The sequence below is a fragment of the Zosterops lateralis genome (genome assembly GCF_965231275.1).
Source record: "Zosterops lateralis genome assembly, chromosome: 11".
NCBI classification, from domain to species: domain Eukaryota; kingdom Metazoa; phylum Chordata; class Aves; order Passeriformes; family Zosteropidae; genus Zosterops; species Zosterops lateralis.
The window spans coordinates 11,649,790-11,670,345 of record NC_139771.1 but is presented as its reverse complement, the minus strand read 5'-3'; the positions used below and the strand labels follow the sequence as shown (position 1 = coordinate 11,670,345).

Genomic DNA, 20,556 nt, shown 5'->3' with positions numbered 1-20,556 from the left:
TACCCACAGCCATCAGCCTGTGAAAAGCAAACAGCAGCAGAAGTACTGCTCAAAGGGAGTTCCTTGTCCAGGCTCTCAGATTTACTGCATCCTCCTCAGCCCACTCAGTTACAGCTCAGAGGCACCTGCACGGCAGACATGGAGCAGCAGCACAAACAGGGAAAATCCACCCCAGCAGGGTGCAGTGGGGAAGGGAGACAAAACGAATTCCTTACATGCCATGGTACACAATGAACCCCCCAACTCCTGCATTTCAGAAAAGAGTGCAGTAGTAATTTTTAACCAAGTTAACTAAAGAAATAAGACTTCTGTCCTCTCAGTGGTCAAAACCACAAAGCTGCTTATGGCTGCAAATCCTACAAATAAATCTTCCAAAAAGTCTTTTTTTAAGACATCTTTTTCTATGTGGAAGCTAGAATTCTTTAAATTTTCACCACTATAACTTTTCAACTGTACACACTGTAAGAATGGCAAATTATTTCAAGGAAAGCTAGTAAAAAATACTACAGGTCAAGAAACCTCCGAACTTGGCTATCTTTGCCTGAATCTCTAGATAAGATTCAATTTTTTCTTTTCTATTCATATCCATCTGCTGCAGACAATTTTACAGCTGATTTTGGCAATTTGAATATTTCTCCCCTTGCAATGCAAGGACCACAAAAGCACATGACATTCAATAGATCCACTACTATTTTTAGTTAAAATGCTTGATCCTTCCTTTGTTGTTCCCAACTCTTCTAAGGCACATCCAGGAATTCTTCCCTTGCCAATATTCAGGGAAGGCTTGACAAGCAAAGGATTTAAACATGTACTTTTAACTTCAGTTTAGAGCTAAGGATACCAACCCTATTTTTCAATTTTGTGCCAGTATGAGATGCACTGAAAAAGGTAAACACTTCAAGTCTTTGTCAAAAGCAGCTCCAAGGGGAATTGTGAGAATCAGAAGCCTCAAACAGTTCAGTTACCCAGGAAAAGTCTTTTGTGTCTAATTTTGGCATTTCATGGCATTTTACAGAATATTCAGCTCCCCCTTTTGTCTCTTACTTGCCCCCATAGTTCTTGCACAGGCCAACTTCAGCTGCTTGTGTTACTCAAGACAAATTACAGTGCTCAAGATTTAATTAAAACTTAGGCTATATGGAAAGTCATCTACTAACTTCATGATTGTCTTCCATGTTTACAATAACTATAATCATAACTACTTCTGGACCTGAAATGGATAAATTTCACCAGTTAAGTTAAAAAAAACCACACAGCTTTGCTGTGCTCATTCACTGTTTCAAGAGCTCCAATTGAGATACAGAGTGTCGTAATTATTAGAGAATGTAGACAAGCAGCTAAGCACAGATTCAGTCACAACTGAGCATTTTCAACTACAGCTTATAAAAAGTTCCTGGTATTAGAGCATGAATAAATACCAGAGTGTTTTAAGAACACAGAACAGGTCTTCAGAATTTATTGAACAACATTTATGACAACAGAAATGTAAACACCAATTTGCTGTTAATGCCACTGCTGGAGTGTCCTTACTACCAAAATTCAGGCTATTTATTTTGTTGCTATAGGTTCCACTTCTCAGACCTTACCTTCTTCTCTAACACCTACTGTCCAGCTTAAAATTTTGGCTTTAATCTGTGTTTTGCTGTCACAGCACATTTTATTTTACATGTGAGCCTACTGAAACACAAGTGACATGCTCACTTCCTCCAGTTATAAGCTACTTACTGTGTATTTTAACTGGAAAGTTGAAAGCTTAAAAGAATAACTGTATAAAAGTTCTCAGTGTCACCAGCTCGATGTGGCACCTAGAGCTGACAGCTGGGGCAAGTGTGATGTAAGGAACATCTGCAATTAGGACATTGTCACAGATATGCAAGTGGCAATTAGTGATTAACATGAATCTGCAAATTAAATCTCAATTTGAAATAAAACTCAATTAGTGCTTACTAATACAAAATTCAGGAATTTGCACTCATTGACTCTGCTTCCTCCTTCACTTCCTCTACAACAGGGCTACACCAGGTAAACTTTGCTATTCCCAGTCAATTTGTCGTCATTTCTATGGGACCAGAATTAACTCCCCACAGCTGTGTAGCAAAGCAGCACCTGCAGCTCAGCAAGCATCTTGAAGGTATTTTGCAGTGCTACTGAGAAAAAACTACAAAGTCTCCAAGAGTTACTAAGCTTGAACACCAGCAAGATTTGCTGCTAACACTCTAACTAGATTCTACTGAGCATCTTTGAGCTGTGTTGCAGGTAAACAATACAACCTTAAGGTATTCAGAAACTTCTGGAATATGCAAAAATGGCATAAAACTGTTCTTTGAAGTTTGAACTCACCTAAATTCAATTCTGTATACCTGAACAGAAGCACATTTCCTATCTTGAGCAAGCCCCCAGGGGGACAAGATAACCTGTTTCTCCATTTAAAAGACTACGATATGCACAAGTTCATAGAGGTTTTAGTACTGTATGGGATACACAACATAACTGAAGCCAAATAAAATCTCAGCCAACATAAACCACGAGGTCAGAAACCACAGAGTGTTGTATGCATTGTTTATTGAACTTCAAATTCCACAGTAGGTCACAGATTAAATAGTTAAAAACTGGTTACTATCATACAATGTTCAGAGCAGTCTTTCAAAACAGCTCTTTGGACAAAACTAAGAGCCAGTTTCAAGCACAATTCCCCCAGGACAGAATGCTAGGGGTTGAAGAGAGCTTCAAACTACTGACAGTACACAACACTACACAAAGCACAGCAGGTCATTGCTCAGGGCTGCCACATGATCCAGCAACACCTTCTGCCTTCATGGGCAGGCACCTACTGTGTTAGTGGGACAGAGTCTGCTTCTCTGGGGCTTCAGCATTCCACATAACAGCACAGACATAACTCTGGGTTTTGCAAGGTTTTAAATGACAGAGCTGAAACCAGATTTAAGCAAACTGACATGGTCTTGTGCTTGCGCTCTTTAGCCTTGACACACAAGATGCTTACAACTCAATTTTTTATTTTAAACACATGATGTCATCTGAGGTCAAAAAAACTGTGAATGTGAACAACAGTGGTGTCTTAGGTTACTGACTCTAAAGTTCTAGACTGGTTGGGATGGGAGACTAGTGCTTGAACTGCACTGCTCAACACTGCATCCTATTTATGCCATCTTGCCTCAACTGAACATACAATTAAGTAGAACAAAATGCATCAAAAAGATAAATCAGTCAACTGTAAACTGTTGGCAAGAATCACTGAATTATAAATTTGTCTTCTATTTCAAGCATTTGTACAAGACACTGGAACTAGAAGCATTAGCTTTAATTTGTGCAATTTAAGAATTTCCTTCAGGAGGAGTTCAGTCATCTGACTAGACAAGAACCTCCCAGCCTTGCCTGGCAGCCATCGGTCGTTGCTCACCTTGCGAGAAGGTTCCGAGCTACAACGTCAAAAAAGCACCGCAGTGCCAGTTCCAAGCAAAGTCAGGATTTACAGTCCAAGATTTCCCTGCTGCATTACTGTTCCCATGTGCAACACAACTCGCACTGAGGAAGCCTCTCAAAGGCACCACTACCAGCTGCAGCACATACAGTGGTACTGATGCAAACGTTTACTTTGTTGCAAAGCAGTTGGATGTATTAGAGCTTCCACAGGACCAAGAGTGCACAACATGGAAACATGTAAAACAGCAGGTTTAACCTCAGCAGCCCTTCTGAGTGATGTCCTGTCCAGAAGCTTTGGTAATATTCATTGTAGTGAACACCTGTAAGAAACCAAAAGAAAAGCTTATTTACTGTTACCTGCATCATCATCCACATGGCTACTGATCTCCTCTTGGTAAAATTGCCTTCAAGAGCAGGTTTTAAATCAGGCTGTGCCTTCCCTGTTTCTTACCTCTGCACAAGTAGGATGAATACCAATTGTTTCATCAAGTAATTCTTTGGTGAGACCACATTTGATTGCAGCAGCAAAACCTTGGGTAACTTCACCAGCATTGGGTCCCAGAACATGCAGTCCTATCACGCGATTCTTTAGAACAGATAAGAGAAAAATACAAGCTGGTACCAGACAAAGTTTGACAAAAGCTCTAGTATGTAACTCCCACTACACTGAAAAAATGTCACACAAGCAGGTCAATAGTGGAATCTTTAAGAAAAAAATTAGCTACTTTATTTAAAGTAGCTCAGCAGTTCTTTTCATTTCAAGAATACCCTCAGCATACCCATTCCACCTTGCTACTTACATTGTCCTGTTTATTGCAGATAATCTTTGCATAACAGGTATTGTTATCTCTGCCTGGCACTGTCCATTCAAGTGGCCAGAACAAAGTGTGATAAACCTGGGAGAAAAACAAGAAAAAGAGCATTAGAATTTAATTGATTCAGTCAGGCACAATTCTACTTTTTAATATCTTTATAAATAGTTTGGCATTTAATGCACTATATTCTTGTCCATAACAAGGTAGACAAGAGTACTATTTTTCCACTCAGCCTACAGAGTCCATCCTCCAAAACTCAGCAGAGGAAGACTTGACTGAAATCATGAAGCTCTAAGTTAAATACTTGATAAAAACAGCAACAGTTACAATATACAGTAGTTGCAAATCAAACTTTCAGAAAGAAGTGCAAAATTAATATCCAGTTACTCTAAGTTTAAACCTATCATGCAAAACAGGTAACAGCAGAAGCTCAATAATGTCAAGTGATTTTGAAAGATGTAAGGAATTAAACACAAGGCATGCAAGCAGCTTCAACATAACTCCTCAGAGATGTGCAGAAGCCGGAAATTACCATAAAATGGGGAAATTATCCCCAATACTCCTACAGACATAAGTTAAGGTTAGCAAAAAATAAATTCACAATTCAGGTACAGTGAACTAGCAGAAAATAGTTCATTCCAGGAGTTTGGTACAGTTCAGCAATAAAAGCCTTTAATTCATGATAACAAAAAATACTCCTACAGCTCTACAACCCAGGTTTGGCTTCCTGAAGTCAAATGCTTCTCAGCCACCTGCAAATAATTATGCACAATTCTAGTAGCATTAAGTCCAGTCCTGGGTTTCTCCGAGTCCAGTATCTTGCTGGCCAGATGAAAACACAGCCACAACAGTTCCACACATCTAAACTTCTCATCTTGTTAACACTGTACCTTGAGAATAAAGCAGCCAGGCCCAAGAAAAACACCCTCAAGCTACAAGTTAATTGACTCTTGGGTGTTCTTACCTCTAAGTTTTGCTGTCCATATTCTTCTATGGCTTTTTCTTCAGGATACCCACAGCTGCCATACTCTAAAGGGGTAAACACTGTTGTTGGTACATTGATATAGTCACACTAAAAATAAAAATAAAAAAAATCATATTTAGACTATGCAAGCTCTATACAGTACGTAACAGAAAAAGTTATATAAGAACTTTTCTTCTTTTATACAAAACACTTGCAGAGCCCACAGACAAGTGGATAAATTAACTCATGTTACAGCAGTTTTGAGGCAAAAAGCACAGAAATAAGTTGAAGCTATATGCTTATAGGTTTACCTTTCTGGAACTACCCCCATACAGCCTTTGGGCCAGCAGCCTCCCTGCCTGAATGGCAACTGGAGTAAGTTCAAGCTTTCCTTCCAAGATATCCCCAATTGCATAAACATAAGGCACATTGGTTTGTTCTTCATCATTTACAGGGACTTTCCCATTCCTTTAAAACAAACAGAAGACCACAGAATTCAGCATCACAACTTTCCTCAGATCTCTGCAAAAAACAGAGGAGAAACTCTATTCTAAGTACTGAGCTTATTTCATTAAATATACTTCTGCCTTTTTTTACTTCAACTGCAAACTCTTCAGAACATAAATCACCTCCAGCTCTGACACACAGCCAAAGTCTGTATTCAGTGGGCCAGTTCCGACGTGAACAACAGTGCCTGGCTGATGACAGTCAAGCTACTCAGTCATCTTTGGAACTCACAATCTTTCACCTGGTTACTATACAGCTCAATGCTTTCAGCAAAATGACCAGCTAGTGTATATTCACTCAGAACAGTTGTTTTACAAAGTACATACTAAAGAAATTAAGTTAATGGACAACCATACTCAAATCCAGGACAAAAAAGGTTTCAAAGGTTCACGTAATTGCCATATATAAGAGTGGAAGTTAAACAAGTATCAGTATCATGAGGTATTTTTACAAAGAAAAAAAAAATCCTCACATTCAGTGGTTTTAGGGAGTTCAACAATACTCACTTCTCATTGATTTTGACACCGATTGTCTGTAAACCAATATTCCTGGTACATGCATCACGACCAACGGCTATCAAAACCTAAAAAAACCCCAAAATTAAATAAAAAAACTTTACGCAAGAGAAGTATAACAAAGATTTCCCTTGGTCTTTTAGTGAAAAAACTGACGTATACTAATAAAATTACTTCCAAATTGTTTTTTCCAAAATATAAAAGAGCCACCAACAACTCTCTTCCATGTACAACTTGTTTTAGAGATGCAACAAACAGAAAAAAACAAAACAAAAACAGAAGCAACAACACTGTTTATATGAACTAAATTCCAGGCACATAAAATTCCACCCATTTTGCTGACAGGATTTAACTAAAGAGAAATACTGAATTTTCACTTTTTTTTTCTGCCAGTTATTTACATGAACAACTTTTTAAGGAGGCGCTCCATTCAAGTTTTTCAAGAAAATGTATTTCAATACTTTTCATGTGCATCTATAGCCATTTATTTCAAATCCAGAAATGCTTACAGTGTTATATTCTTCTTCAAGGATTTCTGGTCCCTCGGTAGACTTTGCTGTCACTTTCAGTCTTCCTGGCATTCCTTCCTCCAGCTGCTCAACCTGTGCAAAGTTTTGTAAGCTTAGAATGACCCGAAGCAGCAGAGCTCACTTCCACTGTCATTCAAGCCTTGACCTACTCATCTATCATGCAGCAGTAAAAAAAGCTCAGTCTCATAAAACATTTATTTCTGCATGGAGCCAAAGCTTTCTCAGACAACACCTGCCTTTTACACGTGCTGTTTGAAGTAATGATGTGTTAAGAGAAGAAAGCTGAAGGAAGCACTTGCCTGAACAGGTACAAACTTCCTGATGAACTTCACGCCGTGTGTTTCCATGTAGGCTCCGACTCTTTCTGCCATTTCCTGGTCAAAACCCCGCAGAAGAATGGAACGCACCATCACTGTGACATCCAGCCCCAGGCCAGCCATAAACCCTGCACACTCCAGAGCCACGTAGGAAGCACCCACAACCAGAGTCTTGCCAGGGCAGTAAGGCAGGGAGAAGAGGTCATCACTAAAAGAGAAGAAGTCTAAGCTACAAGGTCCTTCCAACACAAGCTTTTTTGTCTTGGCAAACACTAGAGCAGACAAGTTCAGTCTTTTGTGCCTTTTCATCTCACCTTGTAATGCAGAATTCTTTATCTCCAGGGATACCCAGGTATCTTGGCCTTTCTCCTGTTGCCAGGACAAAAGTCTCTGCTGTGTGATAGGTTACTTGCCCTTTTCTGTTAGTTGCCTGTTGATGAAGACACAGTTAAGACAGGTATTTTCATATCCTTTAAGATAAAAATTATGCAATCCTTTCCTTAATTATTGTAGATATGTTTAAAAATCAATAACCAGTCTGAAACAAGAACGAAGGCATTTAGAGATGCCATGCAGGTCACTGAAGAACTACAGGTTTAAACAGCAGACTATAAGGCTTTTCTTATATTAGAGCACGTATAATCACTTACTCTTTGAATCTTGTCCATTTTAACTACTAATTTAGATTGGATTATTTGTAACAACTTGATTTCCAAGTAATAAAAAGCCACAACAAATTAAGACAACCCTGTTATTCCCTCACTAAAAGGCCAACACAATGTGAGGGACAGCGTAATATGAATTAGTTCTTAGGCTAATGTAAAAATAAAAAAATAAAAATGAAAAAGGTAACTAGTTACACAATTTTAGTTTAGAGGGCCTAAGAACCAATCTTGTTTGAATTCTAACTAATCTGATCCCTAGAAAGCCTTGGTCTTCAGAAATTTCATCTTGCCAATGCATCTCTCCTAAAATCTGACCTTCATTCTTGCTCTTTGTTAGATTTCCATCATAGATGAAGGGAAACTTTTGCCCCATGGAGCCAACAAGTAATTCAGGTTGGAAGGGATCTCAGGAAGTCATCTAGTCCAGCCTCCTGCTGGGAAATCTCTGTTCTACTTCATTTATTGATTAGGGACACTTAAGTGGCCTGGACACTTGAACAGGTGGTACACGAGGTAAACTGAATTTACTGTTATCTTTCAGTGCCGGGCTCTTGGTTTAAAACACAAGTAGTTCAGCCTTGATATTGAAAACAGACAATTACACCCACTCAGTGCAAAGTTGCCTTCAATATGCACTTCTAGGTTAACCTTGCTTCAGTATGATCACTTACAACAAGATTGTCAGAACAAGCTTTGTCTTGCAAAATTAACACTTTAATTTCTATGCTGATACAGCACAAGGTTTTAGCAGAGCTCTTATGCAAGCGCTTAATCTAAATTTAATTTCAATGGTTTTTATATTTTAATATGAGGATTTTCCAAATTGCAAAATCATACACCTAGTTTCCTTTCTTTCCCCCCACTCCCCAACTCAGGCTGCTGAAATTAGTCATGAAGGTAGAAACTGAGGCCACCTTCCTCTGTTCTTACAAGACACAGGTTTGCATACAACCACATCACTCTTACATAACTAGGTTTGCAAACACTGTGGCAGGTACTAAAGTACAATAATTATTTTAATCAGTAACTTCACAAATGAGTTATTAACTTCAGTTGACCTGACTGGGCAATGTTAAGAAGAGGCGTTTTTAGTGCTGAATTTTATAAGGCAGTTCTAGAACATGAGTTTTCCCTCCCAAATAACTATTTTAAATGCAAAGTATACCTTAATTTTGTGCGGTTCCACGAATTCTCCATAAGAATTGAGGTATGTCACAGACTTCTCTCTCAAGGACACTCGATAGCCCCAGTTTAAAGAACCAATGTAGTTCTGAATTGCTTCTACCATGGTCTCCCAGTTGTGTTTAACTGAAACAAGACACTGATTTCATAATTAAGGAAATAAAAGTGCAATGTGCCCCTTAAGAAAAGCTTAACTTATTCATTGTAAATCATTCTAAAAAAACATAATTATCAATAATGAGGATATGTACTGAGATCTTGTTCTACTATGTTAATATTTATGTGACTTGTTACTATCTGAACTAAGCCCATTCTAGAAGTTGTCACTTATTTCAGATAAAACAGGGAACAAAACACAATTAACTTTCAACTCCAAAGGTTTCTATAACTCAAGAAGGAGGAACCCTTCTGATTCACCTAAGGAAAGTACTGAACTATGCTTCTAGTTTATTAAGTCCAAAGTACAAGAACAATCTTGAGTTCAGCATCTCATCTGTACAGTCTGGTCTGCCCCTCTGTTCTTACCAACCTTGTTCTTCATACTGCCACCCATACTTCCTTGAATCTTGGAGTGCCTGGCCCAGAAGTGCTGCTTGATGCATCAGTTTCTTAGGAATGCAACCTACGTTTACACACGTGCCACCAAGTCCTAAAATGGAAAGAACCACATTACTGCTTCCATAAACAGGATTTATGCTTTCCCTATCATGTACTTCATATAATCAACTCATATCACTCACGGAGGTTTGCTATGATCACATCAGTAACATGAAATTTCTGTTGCAAGGGACATTCTAAAATACAATGAACACAGTAGGCTTCTATTTGGTTTAAGATGTTTCCAGACTCACTGACCCAAAACAGGTACAGCATGTCAAACATAGACCTCGGTTACTTACTGCATAGGCTTCAGATTTTAGTCAGTATGGTAAAGGTTGTCAAGTAAGCAAGGCAAAAAGCCCAGAGTTCCTACAATTCAGTATCATCTATTACGTGGAATTTGAAATATGCCTGTGTTTGAAATACTATCTCCAAGAGCACATTCATGCCTTGATTCAATAGAAGTTTCATTGAAGCTCTTTACTCATTCTCAGCTGCCAGCATCACTAATGAGGTCAGCAAGCAGCTGTCCCTAATTAGGGAAAGGTGAGACACATAGCCATGGAGTCATTGTTCTAAAGGGAGCCTATCAGTTGTCTACAAAATAGTTCATCTACTGGATGAACTAAAAGGCAAAATATCCCCACAAACATTAGAATGTGAACATGCACACACACATACACTACCCAGACATGGTTTGAAAATGATCAAAGCTAGAAAAACGTTTGACAAAGAACAGAGTTAGCAATGCCCAAAACAAAAATGACCACCTAGAAAAGCAGCAGGCATGCCAGGAAAATAACTCTTGTCATCTGTGCACCAGAATTACAGAAATTCAGCCTCAATTCCTAAGAACACAATTCCATAATATGTAACATGTCAGTATGTATCACTGGTAGTCAAACATCAAATACAAGGTAGAAAAACCTTACCCCATGAGGTTCCAAGAGGTGTTGGAACAACATAATCTAATACCATTACTTTCTTTCCCAAGGCAGCAGCTTCCTATAAAAGATGAAGAAGACGAGTCAGCATTACTAAACCAAGCAAGTCTGTTCACTCATTTATGGTCATGATACACTTAGCACTACTAGAAGGCTTCTTTAATACTTTCACTAGTTGGTCATTATCACACATGGCTCTTTTATCGCCTTTCCTAGAAAAAAATTGAAATCCCTTAAAAGAACTGACTTTTTTCCAAATTCTGAATGGCTCCTTGCATGTTCAATGCTGCATCCAGAGCATCCTATGCTGTGAAAAGCCATGATCTGAAAAAGGTATGAGATAGGCTCAGCAGCCTATGGTTGGCTCTCTTCTACCTCACCTAAAGAAATATTTATGCTGTTAGCTCTCCTTTCTTTCAGAAGGACAGAACTTACTTGGCATGTTCATGGATGGAAAAGAAGGTGACAAAATGGAGACATTTAAATTGAGCACCACCATGATGTTCAGGGGGCTGGAGCACACCCTCTGTGAGAAGGCCAAGGGAATTTGACACATTCAACCTGGAAAACAACTGAACTTGGAGGGGACCCAAGAGCAACATTCCAGTACCAATGAGAATTACATTAAGATGACTGTGCCAGGCTCTTCACAGTGGCCCAGCAGCAAAGGGACAAAAGACAGTGGCTCTAAGTTGAAACAAGAGACTCAGGATATAAGGAAGTTTCACACCACGAGGACAATCACAGGTTTCCCAGAAAGGCTGTGTCTTTTAAGAGCCAAATGAATGAGTTCCTGTACATCAGCTATTCTTCTAATGTCCATTCCAATCTGAATAAGCCTATTCTTCTACCCAAGGAATTACCAGGTACACGCTGTTTCATTTTTCAAGCATTTTGATCAAATCTTTAGATGCCTCAAATCTGCTTAAGAACTCCTGCACATCAACTGCAATCCTGGCCCAAACAAGGTTTAGCTGGCTGTCTTGTATTTTGTGAATACCACTTTGAACAATTTGGCAATTAGCACCAAGTTTACAACTGATGTCCCAGAAGGTAATGTGAGCAAAGATCTGAACATTCTGAAAATACACAATTGGCCAACTGAAGAATTCCACTGTCAGCTTCTCCTGCCTGCTTTGCATTTTCTAATGAAGGTTGAATGCTTGGCTGTATTGTCCAGCAATTGTCAAGGCTGTCAAGAACAGCCTCATCCTGGCCAAAACATAAACTGACAGTTTAGGATACCTGGCTGAGAGATGGGAGAGTGTGTCCAAATCCCTTGGGTAGCAGAGAAAACTGAATCCAGACCTTAGGTCCTGAGGCACTCTGAGCAACATCTAATTGTGTAAGGGCTTCACAATATCAGTTACCCTTTCTGAGAAAGCAGTAAAAAGGGAGCGAAAGAGTGAAGCAGCTCTTTGAAGGGAACTGCTGGAAGCACTTCACTTTAGATGACTGCTGATATTGAATCCTAAACTGTCAAAAGGCTTCAAGAGCAGCCCTAAAGTTTTCTAGATTACTGTTTGGAAGTGCCTGTGTATTACACATGCAAAAGAGGTAGTTAAAAAACATTTGGTTCCACCCTCAGCCAGAAAACTAAAACCTGTTATTACAATCAAGAGCTGAATAGACATTGGCTAGAAACTGGTCCCTTAAACCATTATCTCCTGAGAGAGTGCATCACTAGACCACTATTGGTTCATTAATTAACAAGTTGAATATTAATACTCGTCAAAATATAGACTGTTTTATACCAACATAATTAATGGAGAGATTAACTTTCGAAGAAGTTTTACATACCACCTATTCTTTAATGTCATTTTCACATCATACCTTAGAACATGCAAGTCCACCTGAGCCACCACCAATAATAATGAGATCATATTCATAGGGCTCTGGAATTTGGTTATCCCCAAGGAGTTTCTGCAGTGATCCATCCTGATAAGCCTGAGAGAGAAAAAGAAAAAAATAATTAAATTAGCACATGTTTCTGCACAAACAACTGATAACATTGCCTCCTCTGATCTACATCACCCAGTCTACTGTGTCACACAAAATTTAACAACAATCAAACAGCAAATTCACTCAGTCTTGTCTACTTCCAGCTGGTTTTCAAAACCAAGTTACCTGATACGTTGCATCACAGCCACCAACGTGAGTTCCATTCACAAATACATTAGGCACTGTCCTCTGGTTGGTCAGCTCTACCAATACTTGTTGAATACTGGCTCCATCATCTAAGGATAAAATAAACGTGTAAATTATAAACAGATTTCAGGAAGAAAGCTTTTAGAACAACGTGAAGTATTAAAAGTCTGGACTGTGATACACTGTAGGCCTGCCAAGACAACAATTTCATTATAAATATTTCATCTGCATGTTTCCTGGACATAAGCAAGTCTTCAGAAACTATTTCTCAAAGGAGCAGGCTTAAATACAGAAATTAAATTGGTATTTCAAGCCACAATGCTAGAGAATGAAGTAACACTGAAGTAGTAAGGGCTCTTGTATTTCAAGGATTTTCACCTGTCTCTGACAGTATTGCATTTGGTACTACAGAAAAATTTATTTTCCAGCTCTCAGAGAGGATCACACAGACACCTTTCCTTTCATGAGAACTTTCTTATTTTGGACTATGTTCTGTGCACAGGCACATAATTTTGCCCAGCAGCTTGGTATTATGAGATGATGGGTAAGGGAAGTATGAACATGCTTTTCTACGTACCCTAAAGCTACCTTCCTACTTTTTCTACCCACCACACTGCCAGAAACTTTCTAGTTTTGAAATTGTCATTGCTTGACCTGACCTGTCATCTGAATCATCAGCACCTACACACAGGCTCAATTTGGATCTCTCAGCAGTAAATGTGGGAAGGGAATTTACAGTAATCACTTAGATACAAGCTTGGAATAAAAAGATTTTAGTCAATCTAATATAGCATCAGTAATCAGAGCAACTGCAAAGGAACTATATTATTAACTAGAAGTAATTTCAGGAAAAAAAAGGCCGTCATTGTACTTTACATATCTTGGGCTATAATAAATTCATAGTATGACAACTTGAATAAGAAGTAAAAGTAACTAAGAAGAGATTAATAAATAGCTACATTTCTCCCAAACATTGCTTAGAGAAAAAAAATTTAAAAAGTGTTAGAACTTTAAAAAAAGCATTAGAAACTTAAGTTTTGTATAGAAAAAAATAGTAACAGAGAAGTGAACAGCTTACCAAAAGTGCATTTAAAAGCTTAGTAAGAGCCAGATAAGAAACTATTTGTTCCCTAAAACTACATTTAAAAACTGCATGCATTATGTCCATATACACATAAGGCACTGCACATATCCTAAAACTAAAGCAACTTGGACTTTAAGGGAAAAAACAACTTGAAACTAGCAGCAGCCAACTTACTGGAATTTACCCTTTCTTCCAATGACTCAGCAGCTTTCCCAAAGAAGGTTACCCATACACCAAGTCAAACATTAACAATTCATCTGAAGCCACAAGAGAACCAGAGTAGGAAAAAGTCACAAGCTTTTTCCCCAGAAGTCATAGCTCCTTGGAGAGAAATCAGATCCCACATTCTCTATCACCTGACAATTTTTACAGAGTCAAAGCCTTCAGTTATATTAAAAACACATCCTGTATCAAATCCACATTGAAGCCTAATTGCCTTTACCTCTGCATATATTAAAATGTATTTTACTTGTTTCACATATCCCCCAATTAGTTTAAGACAGCTTAAGGAGTCATGCTGAGTCACTCATTTTTTAATTACATTAAGCAGCAGCATGTGATGCTTTTTTTTTTTTCTCCTTCTCTTACTCACCAGTTACATCTAGTTCCAGAGCGTAGTACTCCACATGCAAGGAGTTGAAGAGTTCCTTCACCTGCAACAAGAACAGACACCATGGCAGTGCAAGGATTTCTCAGCTCAGGGTAAAACTTCACTGCTGGACACACACAGGTGACCTCTAAAGCTCAGTTTCTGTGCTCTGAGGCACAGGCTCCAAGAGCCAAGGTAGTTTGGCTCTTCTGTGTTTTGTGTGTTCCTCAGTTAAAGCCAGAGCATTTAACCTTCCAATACAAGTTCCAGTGACTTAAGAAAAAGCTTCCAGATACAGTTTGCTTAGTTGCTGACTTCTCCACTTGTGACATACCAAAAGCCATGGAAGTGACAGCCATATAAAAAATATAAAGAAGAAAGGTAAAGCAGCAGCATGATTCCTTGGTAATACTAAGGGAAAAAAAAAAAAAAAAAAGAAAAAAAAAAAAAAAAAAAAAAAAAAGAAGAAAGGAAAAAAGGGAGTAGAGGATAATACCCAAAACAAAACACTGATAAGGAAATAATACTTTAAAAAGGACATTATAAAAAGCTGCAGAAGGAAGTAACAATTTCCAAATGTACTCAGCACTCAGGTAGGTGTTTTTTTAACCTCAGTTCTGGATGGACAAAGTATACCATTACCTGATTCAAATTAGGCAGCCTTTTCCAAACAAGATTTCTACAGTAACAGTTTTTGTTAAACTGGCATGTGAAAACAGCTCTAGCAAGAATCACTGAATGCCTAAGGGATAGACCCACTTGCCAGCATGGAGCCTGAACATTCTTCAACCAGCTTTCTGAGGAACCTCAAATTTATTGACAGAGCTTCACTAAGAGTATGTTGAATCACATCTAGTAAGTTTAAAGAGGAATAAAATGCTTTTAATATTGCTGTGATTCACACTGTTACTATGCTGAATACTGAGTATTCCAGTGTTTTCTAATAAAGTTTCAGCTTTATGCAGACAAACAAGAAGATTTTATATTTTGTACTAACTACAAGTTAAGTTTCTTACTACATCATATATGAGCCATATTATTCAAAAAAAAGCTTTGCCTCTGTAATTGATTATATTGGTTCTACAGTTTTAGAATAATGGAAGTTCTAAGGGACCTTTTCAGGCCATCTGCATGAACTCCCTCCTCAAAGCAGAGTCAAATGTGAAGGCTGATGACATTGCTCAAGCACTGCCCTCTCGCTTGAAACATCCACAAGGACAGAAACACGAGAACTTCCCTGGGCTGGCTCAATGTTTGACCATCCTCACAGTAGAGAACTTACATTTTATCCTATTGACGTGTCTGTTATTGCAACTTATGTTTGTTGGTTCTTCTCCTTTCACTCTACAACTCAAGTAAGTCTGGTTGTCTTCCCTCTTGTCAGCTGAAGGCAGCAACCAAAACCCCTGGTTGGCCTTATCAAGGCTCAACAAACTGAGCTCCTCCTTCATGCACTCAGTGTGTGTGATACTCCAGTCTTCTAACCATTTAGATGATCCGTGACATTTTAAGGTCACCATTACTTTCAGGCTTGCTTCCTGGAATGATTATGGCTACAGGCAGAATGAAAGGGAAACAGCAGTGGAACCACTCCAGACCTCTGCTCTGCATCTGCTAAATGCAAGATCTAAAAAGCAAAGCTTAAAGTGACTGCTACTAGGAAGTGTTAAGAATGCAGAGGCAAATCAGAAAATTAGCTGCTTGGCTGCTGGTTTAGAGCAGCCTGTTACTGGCAACAGGCAAGTGTTCATTAGTTTTTGTTTTCTTTTTTTTTTTTTTTTTTTTAAACTCTGCCAAAACATTGCAACAGCAGCTGGCAGGAGAGAGGACAGGACAGAACATCACTAAACCAAGCAAGTTTACACTCAAGAAAGGACAGATTTAAGGCATTTAGACCACCTTTATTCTCTACTGAAGATACTCAGTAGAGAAAACAAAAATCAGACAAATGTCATCATCCCAATTAGAAGTAACTATTACACTTTACACTTATGAACAAATCATACTTGTGTTGTGCTAATGAAAATGAAAGAAGGAACATAGCAAGCACATGAGCAGTTACAAAATCTTCAATGCAGGGAAGAGATAATAGATTACTTCAGTTTGGAGAAGGAAATTATTAGGAGGAGTAGAAAGATAACACACTAATCATGAGTAACATCTAGATAAGCTGAACAGGAAATGATTTCTCAGAAATACTCACTGGAGCACTCAGCAATAACTGCATCTACCAGAAAACAATTTTGAAATGAAAAGGAAGTAAACTTCCCTAGGGAACGCAACCAGAAATCTTACTGCTATCTGGCATTGTAAAAGCCAAAATTAAAATGCTATCAAAGGAGTTATTAGACCAACTAATGAAAAAGAAGATCCACTGAAAACTTTGAACCCAATAAAACTAATACAGATAATAATAAATTACAGATAATAAAATAATAAATAATAATACAGATAATAAAATAAGACAGACTCAGGTCAAGAAATTCCTGCATCACACAGACACCACTGGAAACTTCAGTGGTACACTGGGAGATTTTCTTCCTTATAGCCCAAAGCCAAAATTATAATTTCTCCAAAAGTCTGGGATGGGATACAAGGCTGTGGGGTCACCAATACAACCATTTAATTCCCTTCTCACCAATGCAATGGCCTCAGTTATCTACTAAACACTTTCAGTTTCAACAAAAAAGTCATGGACTAGAAACACTTCCATATATTATTAAACAATAGATAATTCCTCTGAAACCAAGAAATTGGTCTAACTTTAGGAAATTCTTCCCAGAGACTTTCTGTCACTAGGGTAGCTAAGCAGGTTTGAAATAAGTTTCATACCATAAAATAATAATGGTATGTCCTAGGTCTGCATTTTCAAGTATCAGCTAACACTCCATAACAGCTACAGCTGAATTGGCCAAAACCCCCTGAGGACAGAGAATGTAATCTGTAATAGCATAAAATATAACAAAAATTACCAGTAACTTCTATGCAATCACAGCTGTTGCTCTTAACATTTCAACATATCACAGTGTTCAGCCTTGCCATTTTTTCATGCTAAAAAAATACGCTTTCTTTATGCTTTTCTATCTTACTTATTATCTTTTCTGGATGCTAAGAAATTGAAGAAACAGCTAAGTTAAGTTATGACAAGGAAGTAATTCTACCACCACCCCCTCTCCACCACTGCCCTGTTAAAGCAGTCGAACAACAAATTGCATTTGCAGAAGAACAACAGCACAATTGCCAAGTCATGCTATTAGCTAACCTGAATACAATCACCTACTTAATTCACTTAGGGAAGTTATTTGCAGTTCTGTTTCTGAAGAAAAGTGCAATTCCAATTTTCTTCTAGCATGGCTACCTCCACTTGAAATAAAGAATTCTTTCCACCCCCAAATTAGGTCCTTTCACAGCATGAGCATTAAACATCTTTAGTTTTTTAATTAATTCTACCAAAAGCACATTGCTAACAACCATCCACAGTAAAAGACAATACAATGCACACTATTCATATCTGTCTAAGAACTTAAAACTATGTGATTACAGTCTAAGTACTCAAGCTGTAACTACACTTTCAAATGATATTCACTTCATTAATTCTATAGACTCGATCAGCTAACAAGAATCCTGCATTACCCATTGTTTTCCCATTCCTTTTACTAATTTCTAAGACTTTGGTAGGAGGGATTGTTAATACCCTTAGTGTTACAGATATTCCTCTGTTTCATCACTTGTGTCGCATGAGGCTTCCTTCTTCCATAAACTTTCTTCCTCTAATTCTCCAGCTGCAATCTACACTCCTTCTCTCCATTTTCTTTGTTATATTACCTTTCTATTCCAAGCAGGAAAATAAGCCAAAGAAATCTGCCTACCAGGGCAGTCAGCTCTTCTTCCCCCAGATCTATTTATGACCTGTTTCTTCACAAAAATTCATGCAGCGTTTCTCAACTCCCCCTCCCAGAAAGGGCCACGACAGAGGCCCTCCTACTCCCTGTATTCATTCTTCCCCTTTGCAAGACAATAAGGATAATAGTCCTCACACCTGATTGCTTCTCTGAAGCAAGCAATCTGCCTCATGGAGAAGCTATGAACAAGTGCAGGGAAAAAAAAAAATCTGGAATTTAATTACTGGACTACAATCAAGTCTTTTCTCCCCTTCTTGTCTTAGTCTAGTGCCTCTGATCTCAAACCCACTGAAGTGAGTGCCACGAGCATCAGCATTTACAATCATAAGCACTAAAAGCACACAGAGCAATACTGACAGGCATGACTAAGTATTTCTCAAAGGGCAACTCTGAAGTTAAGAAATGATTTCTCCTCAGCAGAAGATAACACTCTTGTCAACTGGACTAGACTGGAGCAAGACTCCAACTCCTCATTTACTGAAACTTTGAGTAAGTTGTTAAGAAGGATTTGAGCTACATACTACACTCTACTATCTGCCAGAAGGCTCTTAGACAGAAGACATTCGTCTGTTTGATCTTCCCAAACACAGAAGTTTCCTTTCTCAAAACCTCAATGAAGTTGCAAGAGAGATAGGATATATTCAGTTAAGTTTTCTGCAAGGGGGTCAAAATATCTCTTCTCTTCCCAGAGTTCTCAGAACTAAACCTAACCTAGAAGTGGGAGCGAGGCTTTTGAGTATTTTCCTGGTTATCAGTTCTACTAAGGAACACCAGGACTTGGTCCAACAGTTCCAATTACTTTCTTCCACCAAGGCCATATCAAATATTACAGTGAAAAGTTTAAATAAAATATCATATCGTACTTTTTGTAAATATCCAGGAAACCCAAGGCCTACAAACCCTCAGATCCTGTGTGGACTACGGCCAGCGTGTTGGTATCATAAAATTCTAATGAAGAGCTTGAGTTTTTTAATGAGTCTAGCTTACTAGTTATAGCCAGCCTGTGACACTGATGCACAATCAGGGCTAAAAAGATACTTTTCTCTAAACATCACAATTAACCAAGAGTGCGTTTCTCTTAACACACACTGCGACCAGGATTTAGAACACATGCACTTGCTATAGAGTCAACCTTCCTCAAATTTAGAAAGGGCAGAACACTCATCCCTCCCGTGGTAAGAAGCTTTGTTCAAGCTGAACACCAACGTGGTACCAAATTTCCAGCGAAAAAGGAACACAGCCAGCACCCCCAGCTCCGAGCAGCTGTAAAGGTGAGGAACAAGCACTCTGTGAACTCGCCACACATCCCCCAGCGTGACAAAGGGAAAGAACCACCACGAACGCCAGGGATCCTCGCCTGGTTTAAAGCCTGCTAAGTGGTTTTCCAGGGCTGGCACGTGGTGCTGGAGCGAGATGGACCCAGCGCCGCTTCTGCACGCTCAGAACGCCGGCAGCGCCCGCCGCATCCCCGCACCGCCTTCCCTCAGCCCCGCTCCCTGCGCCCGGCCCGGCCCGGCCCGGCCCGAGCGGCGCCCCCGGCCACAGCTCTGCCCACGCCTCCCTCGAGCGGAGGGGCCCGCGGGGAACGGCGCCCAGCGGGCTCACACCGCCGCCGCCTCACCTTGTTGCAGTAGGGGCAGTAGCTCTTGCTGAAGATCATGACGCGGTGGGTGGCGATGAGGGTCCGCACGCGGAGCTTCAGCCCGTCCCAATCCGGGAGCCGGGTCTGCCCCGGCGGCGGCGCCATGGCGGGACCGGCGCCTTCCCCGCGGCCGCCGCGCTGACCCCCGGCCGCGCCCGCCCCTTCCGCAGCGGACAGCGTGACGAGCTGGGCCGACGTATTCGGAGGGAGCGGGGGGGACGACTTGCCAGAGGAGGGCTCTCCGTCCTGCATTTCAGCCACAAGCACTATGAAACGCTGTAAAATAATAAAAAGTCATTTATGACACAGGAGAAAATGTCACGGTTTGCCTAAAGGCTATGCAGAGGAGGACAAACTTGCGCTGTTTAAGCCTCTCTCCCCTCTGCGAGGGGGTGTGAAGTGAGCCAACGGGAGGCCGGCGAGAGCGCGCATGAGCGGCGGGAGGGCGGCGCCGGGCGGGGCGCGGGCGGTGCCGCCTCAGAGCCCGCCCGGCCGGGGCTGCGAGGGCGGATAGTGCTGGGGAGGGCGGCCGGAGTGGAGATTATTCTTTGTCCCGTTACGGACTGCCAGGCCTCGAGCCGGCGGCGATTGTCCTGGCCCATGTCCCGGGGCGGCCTCAGTGCCCTTTAAGTTAGAGCGAAATATGGGGGGAAAGCTGCTTCCCCCGTGTGCCTCCACCTGCCCTTTGGGCCTCCTGCACAGGGAGGGGAA

General features: G+C 40.0%; 1 protein-coding gene across 1 annotated transcript; it reads right to left on the bottom strand.

Moving 5' to 3' along the window:
• Nucleotides 1-2,545: 2,545 nt before the first annotated feature.
• Nucleotides 2,546-19,977, bottom strand: TXNRD3 (thioredoxin reductase 3). The gene is made up of 16 exons (XM_083869566.1): nucleotides 19,825-19,977; nucleotides 14,305-14,365; nucleotides 12,608-12,717; nucleotides 12,314-12,427; nucleotides 10,469-10,541; nucleotides 9,466-9,585; nucleotides 8,920-9,062; nucleotides 7,404-7,519; nucleotides 7,072-7,297; nucleotides 6,752-6,844; nucleotides 6,234-6,310; nucleotides 5,532-5,688; nucleotides 5,221-5,328; nucleotides 4,242-4,337; nucleotides 3,893-4,027; nucleotides 2,546-3,761 (listed from the first exon to the last, which is right to left on the bottom strand). Exons 1-16 carry the CDS (start codon nucleotides 19,948-19,950, stop codon nucleotides 3,699-3,701), a joined length of 1,818 nt encoding a protein of 605 aa, XP_083725692.1. The 5' UTR covers nucleotides 19,951-19,977; the 3' UTR covers nucleotides 2,546-3,698.
• Nucleotides 19,978-20,556: the final 579 nt, after the last annotated feature.

Excerpts from the sequence above, each read along its gene's own strand:
- TXNRD3 (XM_083869566.1), bottom strand. The coding sequence starts at position 19,950 with ATGGCGCCGCCGCCGGGGCAGACCCGGCTCCCGGATTGGGACGGGCTG. Across the intron at positions 9,586-10,468 it reads ACCTCTTGGAACCTCATGGG|GACTTGGTGGCACGTGTGTA; the intron begins GTAAGGTTTTTC and ends TTTCCATTTTAG. Across the intron at positions 4,338-5,220 it reads ATGGACAGCAAAACTTAGAG|GTTTATCACACTTTGTTCTG; the intron begins GTAAGAACACCC and ends TTTTTCTCCCAG.